Here is a 16402-nt window from a genome sequence, read left to right on the forward strand (position 1 = left end):
TGGATGAAACACATACATCATGGTGGGGCCCACGGAGCACCGACCACCAGCCACGGGGCTGGTGTCGGGGGAATAGTCAATCCGTATACGATGGGAGACGGATTGGCTACTCGGCTAGTGGTCAGTGCTCTGTGGGCCCCACCATGATGTATGTGTTTCATCCATGCCGTCCATCTATTTTTATAGATAATTTTATGGTATGAAAGAAAAATTGAGGTACATATTAATCTCAAGTGGACTACATTACAGGAAACCGTGTTGAATGAATGTTGACCATTAAAAATGTTTTGGGGGCCATAAAAGTTTTGGATCCAGCTGATATTTAATTTTTCCCTTCATCTAGGTCTTTATGACCTAATCAACAGATTGGATGTCAAATAAACACTACAGTGGGCCTTAGGAGGATTTTAATGGTGGATATCCAATCATTATTGTTTTCCTGTGTGGTCCACCTAAGATTTATATCCCTGTCATTTTTTTGTATCAATCCCTAACATGATCTGTAAAAATGGATGAACGGAATGGATGAAACGCATACATCATGGTGGGGCCCACGGAGCACTGACCACCAGCCACAGGGCTTGTGTAAGGGGGAGCAGTCAATCCGTCTCCTCCGTGATGTATGTATTTTATCCACGCCGAAGTCTTTGAGTGCACCACACCACAAGCAGTGGTGACAATGACGCCCACCGTGATGTTATCTGCCATCCAACCTGTTGATAAAGTCAGACCTGGATAAAGGGAAAACATAGCATCAGATTGATCCAAAACTTTTGTGGCCCCATGAGGTTTTCAATGGTAGGCCTTCCATCCCCACTGTTTTCTGTGGTGTGGTCCACTTGATTCTTAGATCTAATTTCTTTTCGAGCTCATGCCCTAAAATGATCTATCAATATGGATGGACGGCCTAGATGAAACATTATACATCTCTAGCTATCCGCATCCATCTCACACAGGTATGCTGGCCCGACACAACCTTCTTCAAAGCAGGCACCAACCTGCCATGTGGGGTACATCTGAGCCTGCATTGGGTGGGTCCTGCCATTTAGATGACCTAGCGCAAAGTAATGCAGTCCAATCAAGCTGGCCACCCGTCCATCAAATGCAGACCGTCCGCAATTTTCCCTTAAACCCCTTAAACCGCACATTGTTTTTTGAACATTGCAGCCTGTCCGTGCAGTGGACCAGACATAGTTTTGTGCTATAGGCCATTTGCATGGTGGGGCCCACCATATATGCAAGGATCAGATATCTCTTCAAAACGCCTAGATAGCATGTGGGCCACATCTAAAGGGTCATGTGGGATAGCAAACATGTCATATTACAAATAATAGTAATAACAATAAAACAAAACGGCCCAAAACAGTGTAGTGGGGGTGGCTAACAGTGAAGTGTGAACTGACAGTGAGGTTTACTAACAAGCTAACAAAAAAAAAAAAGGCCCATAAAAAATGCATGAAAAAAGCTTCTTATTTCGATATGGTTGGGAAGCCAATGTCCCAAATCCAATGGAATACAAGAAGGATTATAGCCAAAAAAGGGTTTTAAATAGCACACCAGCGAAGCTAAACTGTCCAAAGAAAAATAATAAATATTGGAGGGAAAACAAGAAACAAGAAGAAAATGCTGCTACACCGAGCTGTATGCAGCGTGACTTGTTGACACATTTCTTACCATAAAATCAACTTGCAGGCTTGTTAAGGCGAGGCCGGCTGCAGAACTTCCGGCCATTGGCTTTCACAAATGAGGCAATGCTGAAACTCACACCGACAAAAATAGCTGAAAGCAATAGATGTCGAAGGTCGTATCTAGCTGCAAAAGAAATGGCAATGGATTCAGTTCATATGCATAGATCTTCTACACACCCCTAGAAAGGATTGAGGAAGGAAAATAATGAGAAAAAGTTATTATGACTGAAATTAGAACTTTGCTCAGTGCACACGCATGTGCAATAAAGGCTATGCAGCTCGAGTACACAGCTCATGTGCCAGGAGGCACATGACACATAGGTGTGAGATATAATGCATCCATCAGGTTAGTCAGACCCTTGTACATGATTTTCCCCAAAACAAATCAGATCCAACCAGCATGTCGGCTCCAATATTGGAAATAGGTAGACAGGTCGGAAAACTTCAGCCAATTTTTTCAGAGCCATATATTTTGTTTTGCAAACTGCAGCCCAGATCAACCTGTTTCTTAGGCTAGGGCAATTGGTGAGTGGTGCCATTCTAATGGGTGGATTCGATCATGTTGGCAGTCATGCGGAAGTAAACCCAAAATTCAAACTAACAAGACAAAATCAAGCAAAAGCAAAATGCACAAAGAACACTCAAGTTTTATGTGGAAAATCACCCATGAAAAAAAAAAAATCACGGCACAAAGCGACAAACAATCCATTATGAAAACAATATTACGAGAGATGGATGAACTTATCGATCCGAATAACTCCAAATGCCTCATTGAAATCCCTAGCTGTGCTATTGAACCCTTAGGAATGTTTTAGAAAACCCTAAACCTTACCTAATCCCGATTACACCCAATATATATATTACTACAATTGGAATAGGAAACAAATTGTGCACTCATTCAGTTCTGCACGCGCCTTTGATGGTAACTTCAATGACATCAACAGCCATCAAGGACTAGTTGATGACATCAGAGCCAGCTTCGATGCCATCAAGTAGCATCCTCGAATTTTCTCGATGGGATCGAGCATCTATCAATGGCATTGACAGTTTCTTGAAATCGAGTGGTCTGTCACTCATCGACAGACTCTGTTACAAATAGATTTAAGACATTGACAACAATCTCCACCATGTCTTCAATCTTCATACTCTATTGCTCCTTTTCCACCACCATCTCTAATTGCCTTTCATCATAGCTTCATTGTCGCTTCTCGTGCACACTCTGCCTTCACTAAGCCTTCGCCAAGCCCAGAGAAGTTACATGAACCAAATTTGTAAGCATGTCAGCCAGATTCACGCTTGTGTGGATCTTCTTTAGACTTCCTTCCTTAAGCACCTGTTGGATAAAATGATGACGAACATCACTTGCTTTTCTTCACCTGTAGTAGGACATTATTTAGAAGAAAGCTTAAAATTAGCAGCATGGGGTGTGCTAACTAGTTTCACCTTGTCCATGCTGAACTTAACTAATACCTTCTTAAGGTATTCTGCCTATGATAACCCTAGCGTGCTCCTCTGTATGTCTCAGTGAATATCCATACTAAGAATCTTCTTTGCCGCCCCCAGATCTTTCATTTCAAATGTCCTTGACAATTGAGCCTTCAACGCATCGATCTTAGACATGCTATAGCTGGTGATAAGTATGTCATCTACCTTGTAATAGACACAATGATCATACTCATTCCTGGCAAATCGTTGACCCATCATGAAAGTATCAAACATTTTGTACCACTACCTAAGCGACTATTTTAGGCCGTATAATGACCTTCTTAACCTGCAAACTTTATTCTCAACCCCTTTTACTTCGAACTCTTCTGGTTGCTTCATGTAAATCTGCTTTTCCAACTCCCTATTTAGGAAAGTAGTCTTCATATCCATCGGTTCCAATTCCAAATTGTATTGGGCGCCAACACAAATCTGATAGACACATGCTTGACCACGAGCATGAAAATTTCGCTGAAGTCAACACCCTCCTTCTGCGCATACCCTATTACGACCAATCTTGCTTTATATCTACATCGCTTCTTCTTGTAAATCCACTTAAAACCAATCGATTTACGCCCCATTAGAAGCTTCATGAGCTCCTATGTCTCATTCTTGTGCAAAGAGTCCATCTCGTCATGCATGGCCACCATCCACTTGTCAGCATCAGAACCATCTAATGCTTCTTGGAAGGAAGACGGATCCCCCTCATCCATAATGAGGGTGAATGCAACATTTGAGTCATCCCTGTATGTGACTGACAATCTATAATCTCTTAACGGATTTCTTCTGAGAGGTAAGTGCTCCACCTACTCATATACCTCTATTTGTGGCTTAGCTTTAAATTGTCTCACACCTTTCACTTTCAACGTTGATCATTGTCGATTTTTTCGGTTCCTTGCGTTCTTGCAGAACAAGGAATCCTCATCAAATCTGAAGTCGCGGCTCAAAGTGATTTTCCGAGTGACTTGGTTGTACAATTTGTACCCTTTCACACCATCACCACAGCCCGCAAAGGTAAGTTTCTTCGCTCTTTAGTCTAACTTATCTCTTTCAACTAACGGTACATGGGAGTAAGCGTTGCAACCAAATACATGCAACCCTAAGTAGTCAACATGATGATCGCTCCACATATCTTCAAGAATTTTATAGTCTATCGGCTTAGACGGGGACCTATTCACCAAATAACAGGCCGTATTCATGGCTTCAACCTAATCTAGCATTACTCAACATGCATTGAGCTCTCTCCTATGGAGTCCAATTCATACGTTCCGCTACTCCATTCTGTTTAGGTGTGTGCCTCATTGTATTGTGTCTTATAATCCCATCATCTTTAAAAAACTGATTGAATTCCTTTGAAGTGAATTCACCTCCATTATCTGTCCTTAGAACTATCAGTTTCTACCATGTCTGCTCCTCAACCATTGCCTTTCACACATTTAATGTGGCAAATACATCGGATTTATTTTTCAGGAAATAAACCCACACCTTCCTGGAATAGTCATCTATGAATGAGACAAAACAATGATGACCCTCCAGTGGAAACAACAGGCAACGAGCCCCATACATCTGAATGCACATACTCAAGCACTCCTTTATATATATGCTTTCAAATTTTACAAGTTAGCCGAGATTGTTTACCATATATACAATGTTCGCATATATGAAAATCAATGCTTTTAAAGACGAGAATCAAGCTACGATCAGAAAGTACCTTCATACTGCACTCGCTCATGTATACCAGATGAGCATGCCACAAATGTACCCATGTGGACTCCACTACAAATGTTGCAACTCCACATAATATGGTATTTCCGATCAACCTGTAAAGATTGTTATTCTGCTACGCTTTCATCACCACGAGAGCTCTTATAGAAACTTAAAAAACCCGATTAAAACTAGTAAACTTGCATCTAAGTGCCTTTAGTGCCCCAAGAAAGATAAGATTCTTCCTAAGGTCAGGAATGTGTCTCGCATCCATTAGGATATGCTCCACCTCATCGAACATCTTGATGTGCACCGAATCGATACCAATCACCTTACATGCAATGTCATTGCCCATAAAAACTTGTACACCATTGTTCTTGCTGTAATTGGTGAACCAATCTCTGCAAGAAGTCATGTAGTATGAGGCTCCCGAATCTAAAATCCAGTCGTTACTTAGGTAACCAAATTTAGATGCAGTAAAGACATCACCACCATCCACATCCTCGCTAGATTGCGTTGTATTGGCCTCCTTCGTCGCATTATCAGACTTTTCTACCTTTTGAGCTTTTAGATTCCGACAATCCTTCTTCATGTGACCTATCATTCCACAATTCCAACACTTCATCTTAGATTTGGATCTAGATCAAGAATTCCAATTATCCTGTTTAGAATTCCTTCCCCTGGCAACCAATGCATTTGTAGAGGTATCATCGCAACTTTCTTTTTCAACTGCTTCTCATGAAGAGCAAAGATGACAATTTCAACATTGATGGTATCCCTACAGTGGATCAAAGTGTCTATGAGATTCTCATAAGACGATGGAAGCGAATTCAGCAGAATTAAGGCTTGATCTTCATCTCCGATTTAAATCTCCGCATTCGTCAGTTTATAGAGCAATTCACTAAAAGTGCTCATGTGTTCACAATATCAGATCTCTTTATCATCTTTAAGACTGTAGAATTGTTTCTTAAGATACAAACGATTGCCTGATGATTTCTTTATTTACAAACTGTCAAGTTTCGTCCATACCCCTGTGGCAGTCTTTTGATCAAGGACATTATAGAGTACATTGTTTGCTAGGCACAATTAGATTGAAGTTGTAGCCCCCTCTCATTGAGCTTTCCCACTCTTCATCAGTCATATATGTAGGACGCTTCGCCTTCCTAAGAAGAGTATGTTGTAATCCTCGTTGAACTAAAATGCTTCTCATCTTAACCTTCCATAGTTCAAAATTATTTCTAGCGGTGAACTTCTCCATTTCATTAACGTTGGGGCTTCACATTAGATCCTTTCGTCAACATGTTTCAGATTAGATCTCAAAGCCCCAACGTTATCTCTGATATCACTTGTTGGGGGTTGAGTGGAAGAAAACCCGAATTCAAACTAATAAGACGAAATCAAACGAAAGCAAAACGCACAGAGAACAGGCAAGTTTTTCGTGGAAAAATCCTCACGAGAAAAAACCATAGCACAAAGCGACAAGCAATCAACTATGAAATATAACAAGAGATGAATGGACTTACCGATCCGAAACCCCAAAAACCTCCTTCAAATCTCTAGCTATGCTCTTGAACCCTTAAGAACGTTTTAGGAAACCCTAACCTTACCCTAATATGCTACTTCTAGTTAATTTGAATATGCTACTTGTAGAATAATCGCATGGTCCAGTTGGAGGCCAAGGTGCACCCAAAAGCAGGTGATCAATCATACCTTTAGAGCTCTCTGATCGACAAGCACATTCAATGACTGTGTCGTCATAAGTCGGTCAACATACATAAATTGATATCAACTAAAACCACACACGCATATAGTGGAATGGTCACATTACAGCCAATGAATGGTAAGTTACCATTCACAATGTGCCAACATGTCTTCTGTACAACATCTGAGCCGTTCAAAAGGTGGGCTCCACCATGAAGATCACCAGCCATGAAAATAGGCCATTCTACTAATCAGGTGGGCATGATCATTGCTAATGCGTGTGAGCTTATCTTTTGCATCACAAACACGACACAATCAGTAAATTTGTCCATCAATCCGGATTGGACGAGCCAGAAATTGACCAACCAGAAGATTGTAATATATCCAACCGATCGCCTCAATTGAGACTCATGCTTCAGAGGCGTCGTGGACAGTCTATCAGTCCACAATTGGTTCACATGCTCATCGATACTGATCATCCAATCAATCAGCTACCTCTTAGGTATACATGCCATATACTAAAATCACCCGTTCAGTGGATCTAGCTCAATGCTGTTCTCTTAACTATCAGATTTGTGTACCTTTTAGGTGATTATTTGGATGTTTAAAATAGGAAATCAGTTCAAATTTGAAGTGTGGGCCTATCCAAGAGATGAGCCATTGATTCCATCCTTGGGAAACATGAGCACGCTCGCTGATTGTATATTGCTAAAGATAAACCAGCAAAAATGCACCGTTGAAGTTGAGAAATCCCCTAAATGTGTGTGGGTGTGTAGAGAAATGATGGTGTGCAACTAGATGCACAGTATACAGGGATGCACAATACTGATCAGTTTTCTCATCTTCATCGCTATCTTATCTTTAACAAACTGCTTTCAGAAATAAAAACTAACAATCCTTACTCCAAATCATAGATAGAAAAAAAAGAAAAAAGAAAAAAAAGAAAAAGAAAAAGAAGAAGATAAAAGTAAAAATAAAAATAAAACCCCGAAAACTCGACTCGATGTCCAACTGGGTTAAGTCAACTTGAAGAGCAACCAGGTCTTCAGTTGATTCAACTTGTTAATAAATAAATAAAATACTTTTTAACTATTTGTGAGTATCTAAAATTCTTGGAATAAGCAAAGTAGCAGCTGTTGTTATCCCTGTCATGATGTTTTCTTTCGTAGGGGAGACCATGGTTCAAGTTATGCCTCCCCCAAGCTTTTTTGTCAACAAAAAGGTTGAACCACCAGTTGATCATGGTTTTATAAACTCAGTGGCTGGCTTTGAGTCTCCACATGCCACAGTGAGTTGACCGAGTCAGCAAGATGACTCAACAAGTCTTGACCGAGACAGACTAACCATCAGGTTAACCCATTGCTTGGCTTGAAGCTCATAGAATTGAGTTGACTAGGCTGAGATTTGAGTCGCTGAGTTCCAGAACTATGGTGTGAAAAGAAGTTCACTTGTCTCAATGTATTTTGTGAAAAATGATAGCTAAAATTTACTATTGCAAAATAGACATGTTACTTTCCCTTCTAATTTGACACTGCAGCCACTACCAAGAAAAGTTTTTTGCTTAAAATTTTTTAACAGGCCATCAAGAATAGTTATGAGTGCATGACTGATCAAATTGGAAGACTAAATACTCTAGAAGAATGGAAATCAACTCACCTTGCCTCAGCGACATGGTTGCAAAAATGACCCCAGCCAGGACCATTGCTGATGCCACCGATAGTGACTACAAAAGGCAGAAGAATTTCTTGTTTCAGTCTGGTATGCTAGAAAGAAAATGTGGAGCATCTTCCAATGAATGCAGTTATCAGAAGAGATATATCACCTACCAATCACATTAATCAATCCTAATAACATGTGAATGCTTTTCTTATGACTTCTATTGATACCTCCTATCACTAGGAATTACCACAAAGTTCAGTTCAGGTTGGGTTCAAGTCCAGGCTCAACCTATTTACAAACTGGACCAAGAATTCAAACCCAAGGCCAGCCTTAACTAAGCAGGTAAAGAATCAAATGCGTATGACCCATCTACTATAGGGGGCTAGAATTTAAGCATGTGATTCAACTCAAAACAAATCATTAGGTCCAAGCCCAATCAATCAACCTGTTTGGCAGGTCTCAATTTCAGACCCATTAGTACACCATTTAAGAGGGTTGGAAATTAAAGCTTTTATTATGAATTGGTTGGATTGGGTTAGGTTGGGTCAGTCTGAGCTTGACCCTTTACTGCATGAGTCTAATTTTCCGGCCTGAACCCAACCATGACCTGTCAAATGTTGCCCACAAAGGCAACAAACCATCCAAGAAGTGGATGAGGCCAGCTGGCCCATGGGCTGACCTGACCCATTGCCAGCCCTAACTATTATCTACTTACCTCACCCTTAAGATAAACTGAAGTTCTCCAGAACCTAGTTAATATTCTCTAAATAAACCAAATTCTTCATACCAGCCACTGGACCTTGTGAAATTTCAGCTCAAAAAATCAGGCAGCACCGAACCCCTTATTTATTAGCTCTCAAATTCTTAGACTACCCAAACCTGGATTTTCTATTTCTTATTTGTCTGCCACTAGCAAATCCCATGGAAGAATTCTCTGTCTTGTTTCCCTCTTTCAACCATACTGCCCTGGACAGCTGCTGCCCGTTTGAATTTTAAGTCATTTTGCTTAAGCAACTAATGCCTCAAATAGCTTATCTTAGTTTGTACATATTCAATAGATAAGTATGTTTGGTGAACAACATACTTATCAGCCAAAATGTAGAAAAGTATGTTATGTGATGTTGGAAACCAAAGTGATTTTTAAATTTTGTCCATTAATTTCTCTCTCTCCTCTTCTACTTTTCTTTTTCAAATCTCTTCCATTAAAATCTCTTCTATTTTTTACTTATTCATGCGGGGTCCACCTTTAATATCCATCTCCATCAAATTGGGTAAACCTTTTATATGGACCGTTCATCGTGTTAGGCTCACCTTGGCTGTCTTCAATGTGAACCATCCATCATGTGGTGGACCATCCATTTTGTGAGGCCCACCTTCGATGTGGGCTATCCATCATGTGGGGCCCACTTTAGATGTTGGCTGTCCATCAGATGGGACCCACCTTTAATGTGGACCGTCCATCATGTGATGCCCTGCCTTAGATGTGGGCCATTCATCATTAGGATGTGGACTGTCCATTATTTGAGGCTCTCCTTGATGTAGGTCATCCATCATGTGGGGACCACTATCAATGTTAATTGTCCATCATGTGGGTCCCACCTTCATTGTCCACTGCTCATCACGTGGAGCCCAACTTTGATGTGAACCATCCATCGTCTGGGCCCCACCTTCAATGTGGGTTGTCCATGTGATTCATCAACAGGGGTGACCTTTGATGTGACCGCCCATTATGTGGGGCCCATCACCAATGTTAATTGTCCATCATGCGAGGCCGACTTCAATGTCCACTACCCATCACGTGGAACCCACTTTGACATGGACCGTCGATCATGTGGGGCCCACCTTCAAAGTGGGTCGTCCATGCAGAGCCCACCTCGGATGTGGGCCATTCATCCTTAGGGGCTGACCTTTGATATTGACTGTCCATTATGTGGGGGCCAGCCCACCTTAATGTGGGTCATAAATCATATGGGGCCCACCATCAATGTTAGTTGTCCATCATATGGAGCCCACCTTTGATGTGGACCGTTGATTGTGTAGGTCCCAGCTTTGATGTAGGCCGTCCACCATGCAGGGCCACCTTTGATGAGAGAGAGAGAGAGAGAGAGAGAGAGAGAGAGAGAGAGAGTAAAAAGTACAAAAGTAAAAACCATTTACTTATGGCCATAAGTTTAAACTAATAAGCTATTTTTAAGGTGTTACCAAACTATTATTAAATAAGTAGCTTGTTTGCTTCTCTCTCTCTCTCTCTCTCTCTCTCTCTCTCTCTCTCTCTATATATATATATATATATATATAAATTTTTTTTAAAGCTACTTATGGGGGTGTATCCAAACAGGCTCATTTTCTCTTTCCTTTATTTTTGTATTCTAGCTTAAGGCCAGACCGTAACTTCTCATCCTTCTCTAAAAGCGGGTGGTCCCATTCCTCCCTTAAATCAAGCTCTTGAATTTCCAAGAGGATTCCAAAGTTTATCTTTCTTCCATTGCTTGGTTTTCCCAATTGAGAAGTTTTGAGATTTGCTAGGAGCTTATACTTTGACCACCCCTCGACAACAAAAGAACCCACCACTCCAAAAGTTGAAACAAACCTTCTTCGAGCCACGTAAGCTGAAATAAAAAAGGAATTGGACCCAATCATCTTCCTTAGACACTAGGATGATTGGACAGTGATCAGAAACCAGATGCAACAATCCACATTGCTCCACCAATGGGAATTTTCCCACCCTTCCAGGCGAAATAAAATCAATTTCATCTATCAACTCATTTCTGTTGATCTACTTTGGAAAGTCTCTCATGTTTCTTGAATTGAGACTTCCATTTAATTTTTTATGGGAAATTTGTTGAGATGTGGAGCCACATCTGAGGGTTGCTCGACCAGTCGAGTGCCCTGCTCGACCAGTTGAGTGGCCCACTCGACCAGTCGAGGACTGGCTCGACTCAAAGTCCAGTGAGCATCAGGTTTTGGGTTCCGAGGTGCTCGACCGGTCGTGGCCCATGCTCGACCAGTCGAGGGTCCGCTCGACCAGTCGAGCAGCCTGCTCGACTAGTCGAGGTTACGCAGATTCGTTTCCAGATTTGATGTGGATTGCGGATTTTTGAGTCGGTTTTCGTAGAGGTGCGGAAGTGAAGTTGCCTAAACTATAAATAGGTGTCCCTAGGGCTTTTTTAGAGTATGTGAAATAATTCTAAGGTATGGTCAAAGGGTTTGATCTGTACTTCCAAGGGAGAGGTTAGTATATTGCCTTGTAATATTCGTTTTTCTTCATAGTGGAAGTTTGCATCCGTGGTTTTTTACCCTTGTTGGGGTTTTTCCACGTATATCTTGTCTTGTGGTTTGTTTGGAATGCTTTGATTTTATTTCTAGTCTATATTTCTTGTTTATCGTTTGTGGATGAGACCGGAGATTGGATCTCGATTCACTGCGTTGTTGGCGTGCTGCGCAACAACTGGTATCAGAGCCAAGTTTAGTTCTATTGGGAGCGATGACAGAAGAAGAGAATACTAGAATTAAGAAGTTTGATGGTTCAAACTTTGCCTTCTAGAAGATGCAGATAGAAGATTATCTGTATCAGAAGGACCTCTATATTCCTCTAGGAGGAAAAGAGAAGAAACCAGAAAGATGACAGATGATGAATGGTTTTTATTGGATCGGAAGGCTTTAAGAATGATCCGACTCTCTGTCTAAGAGCTTTGTCTTCAATATATCCAAGGTGAAAACCACAAAAGAATTAATGGAAGCTCTAGCCACCATGTATGAAAAACCCTCAGCATCCAACAAGGTTCATCTTATGAAACAGCTATTCAACATGAAAATGTCAGATGGTGGGAGCGTGACTGAACATCTAAACGAGTTCAGTAGAGTCACGAGCCAGTTGGAATCCGTTGACATTATTTTTTAGGATGATGTCAGGGCGTTATTGATCTTGTTATGTTTATCAGATAGTTGGGATGGTTTGGTGATTGTTGTGAGCAATTCTTCAAGGTCGACCAAACTGAAAATTGATGATGTGGCCGGTCTAATTCTCAACGAAGAATATAGAAGAAAGGCATTAGGAGTTTTAGGGGATTCAGGGAATGCTCTAAACGTTGAAGTAAGAGGAAGATCACTGAACAAAGGAGGCAATAAACACGGACGTTCCAAATCGAGGAAGAAGTCCGAAGGACCGAAAGACAAAGACGGGTGTTAACATTGCGGGAAGAAGGGGCACATGAAACGTGATTACAGGGCACTCAAGAAACAAGAAGGAAGCTCTCAAGGCGGGAATGATTCAGTGAATCTATCTGAAGATAATGACACAGAGGCGTTGATCTTGTCTCTTGATGCGAGGAATGAGTCTTGGATTATAGACTCGGGTATTTCGTTTCATGCCACTTCATGTGAAGAAGTTCTGCTTAACTATGTATCAGGCGACTTCGGGAGAGTCTACTTGAGTGATGATGAGCCGTGCAGTATTGTTGGAAAGGGAGACGTTCATGTAAATCAGAAAGACGGAACGACTTTGAAATTGAAGGATGTCAGACATGTACCAAGTTTGAAACGGAACTTGATCTCAATGGGGCAGTTGGCCGATACCGGTTATGTGACGACAGTTACTAGTAATTCCTGGAAGATCACAAAAGGTGCCTTAGTGATATCTCGAGGCAAGAAAGAAGGTACCTTATACGTGACTTCAGGATCGTATAGGTCACTCGCAGTCGCATCAACTGGAGTGAATGGGCAGTTATGGCATAAGAGATTGGGACATATGAGTGAGAAAGGGATCAAAGTGCTATTGTCAAAAGGGAAGCTACTAGGGCTGAAGTTTACTGACTTGGAATTCTGTGAGGACTGCATATATGGCAAGCAGAAGAGGGTAAGTTTCAAGAAGACAGGACGCGCTCCAAAGATGCATCTGTTAGAGCTTGTACACTGATGTGTGGGGACCGACACAGGTATTATCTCTTGGTGGCTCATATTACTTTGTTTCTTTTATTGATGATGCTAGTAGAAAACTGTGGGTCTATTTCTTAAAGCATAAATCTGATGTATTTGATGTATTTAAGAAGTGGAAAGCTATGGTAGAAAATGAGACAGGTACAACAGTAAAATGTCTCAGATCTAATAATGGGAGAGAGTACTGTGATAAGAGGCTTAATGAGTATTGTGCAGCAAATGGAATTAAACATTAGAAAACGATTCCAAGGACATAAGGTTAACGGGACCATCCTTAAGCGCGCTAGGAGCATAAGGTTACATGCAGGATTGCCCGAGACCTTTTGGGCAGATGCTATGAATACTGCCACATATCTCATTAATAGAAGTCCCTCAGCACCATTGGATGGTGGGCTACCAGAAGAAACGTGGACTGGGAAAGAAGTGAACCTTATACATCTCAAAGTGTTCGGTTGCACTTCATATGTTCACATTGATGCAGAGCACAGAAACAAGCTGGATGCGAAGTCCAGGAGGTGCACGTTTATAGGCTATGGGCAGCATGATTTTGGCTAATGGTTTTGGGATGCAGAAAACAAGAAAATCATCAGAAGGAAGGACGTAGTCTTCAATGAAAAAGTAATGCATAAGGACAATGTGTAAGAAAATAAGGCCAAGGAGAAAGAATTCGTAGAGTTGGAAGAGTTATTGGACATGGGTGTTACAGAGCCACAAGATGATCATTCACAAGAGCATTATGAGGCAGAGCCGCATACACCAGTTGTGAGGAGATCTACTTGGGAGAGGAGACCTATGGTCTGATACTCACCCTCCTTACATTATCTACTGCTGACAGATAATGGTAAACTAGAGTGTTTTAAAGAGACATTACAGTCGGATATACGGGTTAAGTGGAAGTAGTCCATGGATGATGAGATGGACTCTCTTGAGTCTAATCGTATATGGGAGCTAGTCACTCTACCCAAGGGTAAGAAAGCTCTTCATAACAAGTGATTTCACAAACTAAAGGAGGAGCACGATAGTTCGAAATAGTACAAAGCTAGATTGGTTGTAAAAGGGTTTCAACAAAAGGCAGGTATTGATTTCACTGAAATATTTTCACCGGTATTGAAAATGTCTATGATTCACATGGTCTTGAGTATAGTGGCTACAGTGGACTTACATCTACGATTCACATGGGGACCTTGAAGAAGAGATATATGCATCAGCCGACAGGATACATGGCACCGGGAAAGGAGAACAAAGTGTGCAGACTGAAGAAGAGTCTATATGGCCTAAAGCAGGCCCCGAGGCAGTGGTATAAGAAGTTCGACAGTTTCATGTCGGGAAACGGTTTTAGGAGATGTCATGCAGACCACTGTTGTTATTCGAAGAAGTTTGATACGTCGTATATCATCCTTCTTCTGTACGTTAATGATATGCTTGTGGCCAGTTCAAGCATGAAGGATATCTTAGATCTCAAAAGACAAACTGTCTAGAGAATTTACCATGAAGAATTTATGAGCTGCAAAACAAATCTTAGGCATAAGGATAGCGTGACAGGAAAAACAAGAAACTAGTTTTGTCACAGGCAGATTACATAGCCAAGGTACTTGATCGATTCAATATAGGAGCTGCTAAGCTGGTTAGCACTCCATTAGCCAACCACTTCAAGCTATCTAAGGAACAAGGGGCAAAGACACAGGAGGAACGAGACTACATGGCTAAAGTCCCATACGCGTCAGCTATTGGGAGTCTCACGCATGCTATGGTGAGCACGAGGCTAGACATTGCTCAAGTAGTGGGAGTTGTTAGCAGGTTCATGAACAACCCCAGGAAGGAACATTGGGAAGCTGTGAAGTGGATCCTCAGATACCTGGTAGGTACTAAGGATGTAGGGTTGTGTTATGGAGGATCGGAAATCAAGCTACAAGGCTATGTGGATTCAGATTTGGCATGAGATATCGACAGCAGAAGAAGCACTACAGGTTATGTTTTTTCCTCTGGATAGTACTGCAGTCAGTTGGGTCTCTCAGTTACAAAAGATAGTATCTATCAATACGAAGGAAGCAGAATATGTTGCAGTTACAAAAGCGTGCTAGGAGATGGTGTGGATGCAAGGTTTCATCGAAGAGTTGGGTAAAAAGCAAGCAGATTGCAAGCTGTACAGTGACAGTCAGAGTGCAATACACTTGGCTAAGAATTCAACCTTTTATTCAAGAACTAAGCATATTGCCATCAGATATCACTTCATATGTTCGTTATTGGAAGATGGATCGATTGCTTTGGAGAAGATTCATACATGTGAGACTCTTGCGGATATGCTGACCAAGGCGGTCACGCGGGAGAAGTTGAAGCTCTATTCAGCTTTGATTGGTCTTCAGGCTTGAAGACGGGGAGGTGATGCACTCCGGATGTAGAAGACGAAGGTTTATGGCGATGTGTCTCCAAGTGGGAGATTGTTGAAATGTGGAGCCACATCTGGGGGTCGCTCGACCAGTCAAGTGCCCTGCTCGACCGGTTGAGTGGCCCACTCGACCAGTCGAGGGCTGGCTCAACTCAAAGTCTAGCGAGCATCAAGTTTTGGATTCCGAGGTGCTCGACCAGTCATGGCCCATGCTCGACCGGTCGAGGGTCCGCTCGACCAGTCGAGGTTACACAGATTCGTTTCTGGATTTGATGCGGAATGCGAATTTTTGAGTCGGTTTTCGTAGAGGTGCGAAAGTGAAGTTGTCTAAACTATATATAGGTGTCCCTAGGGCTTTTCTAGGGTATGAGAAATAATTCTAAGGTATGGGCAAAGGGTTTTCTCTGTACTTCCAAGGGAGAGGTCAGTATATTGCCTTGTAATCTTCGTTTTTCTTCATTGTGGAAGTTTGCATCAGTGGTTTTTTTACCCTTGTTGGGATTTTTCCACATATATCTTGTCTTGTGGTTTGTTTGGAATGCTTTGATTCTGTTTCTAGTTTATATTTCTTCTTGTTTATTGTTTATGAGTGAGACCGGAGATTGGATCGGTTCACTGCGTTGTTGGCGTGCTGCGCAACAAAATTTTGATAAAATTGAAGTCACCCCCAAGCAGCATAATTCTTACCATTTGCTTCTCACACCATTTATCAAGTCCATACACAACATAAAATACCTATTTATATCCATTTGTAGCAATCCTCAACAAGACACATTGAGAATGTAGTTGTCCACCAATCTTCTTTAATCCATACATCCAAGTTCCAAATTATAATGATACCAGCCGC

The 16402-nt window shown here is 41.5% G+C and overlaps 1 protein-coding gene across 5 annotated transcripts in view; it reads right to left on the reverse strand.

The window, feature by feature from the left end:
- Positions 1 to 1452: 1452 nt before the first annotated feature.
- LOC131251411 (phosphoinositide phosphatase SAC6-like) overlaps positions 1453 to 16402 on the reverse strand; it is a 139018-nt gene continuing 124068 nt past the window's right edge. For all 5 annotated transcript variants that reach the window (XM_058252091.1, XM_058252094.1, XM_058252092.1 and 2 more), the window contains 2 exons: positions 8232 to 8298; positions 1453 to 1812 (listed from right to left, as the gene is read on the reverse strand). In XM_058252091.1, coding sequence (XP_058108074.1) covers positions 1682 to 1812; positions 8232 to 8298 — 198 coding nt within the window. In that variant the 3' untranslated portion in view covers positions 1453 to 1681. The remainder of the gene's footprint in view (positions 1813 to 8231; positions 8299 to 16402) is intronic.

This window comes from Magnolia sinica, chromosome 7 (assembly GCF_029962835.1).
Source record: "Magnolia sinica isolate HGM2019 chromosome 7, MsV1, whole genome shotgun sequence".
In the NCBI taxonomy this organism is placed as follows: domain Eukaryota; kingdom Viridiplantae; phylum Streptophyta; class Magnoliopsida; order Magnoliales; family Magnoliaceae; genus Magnolia; species Magnolia sinica.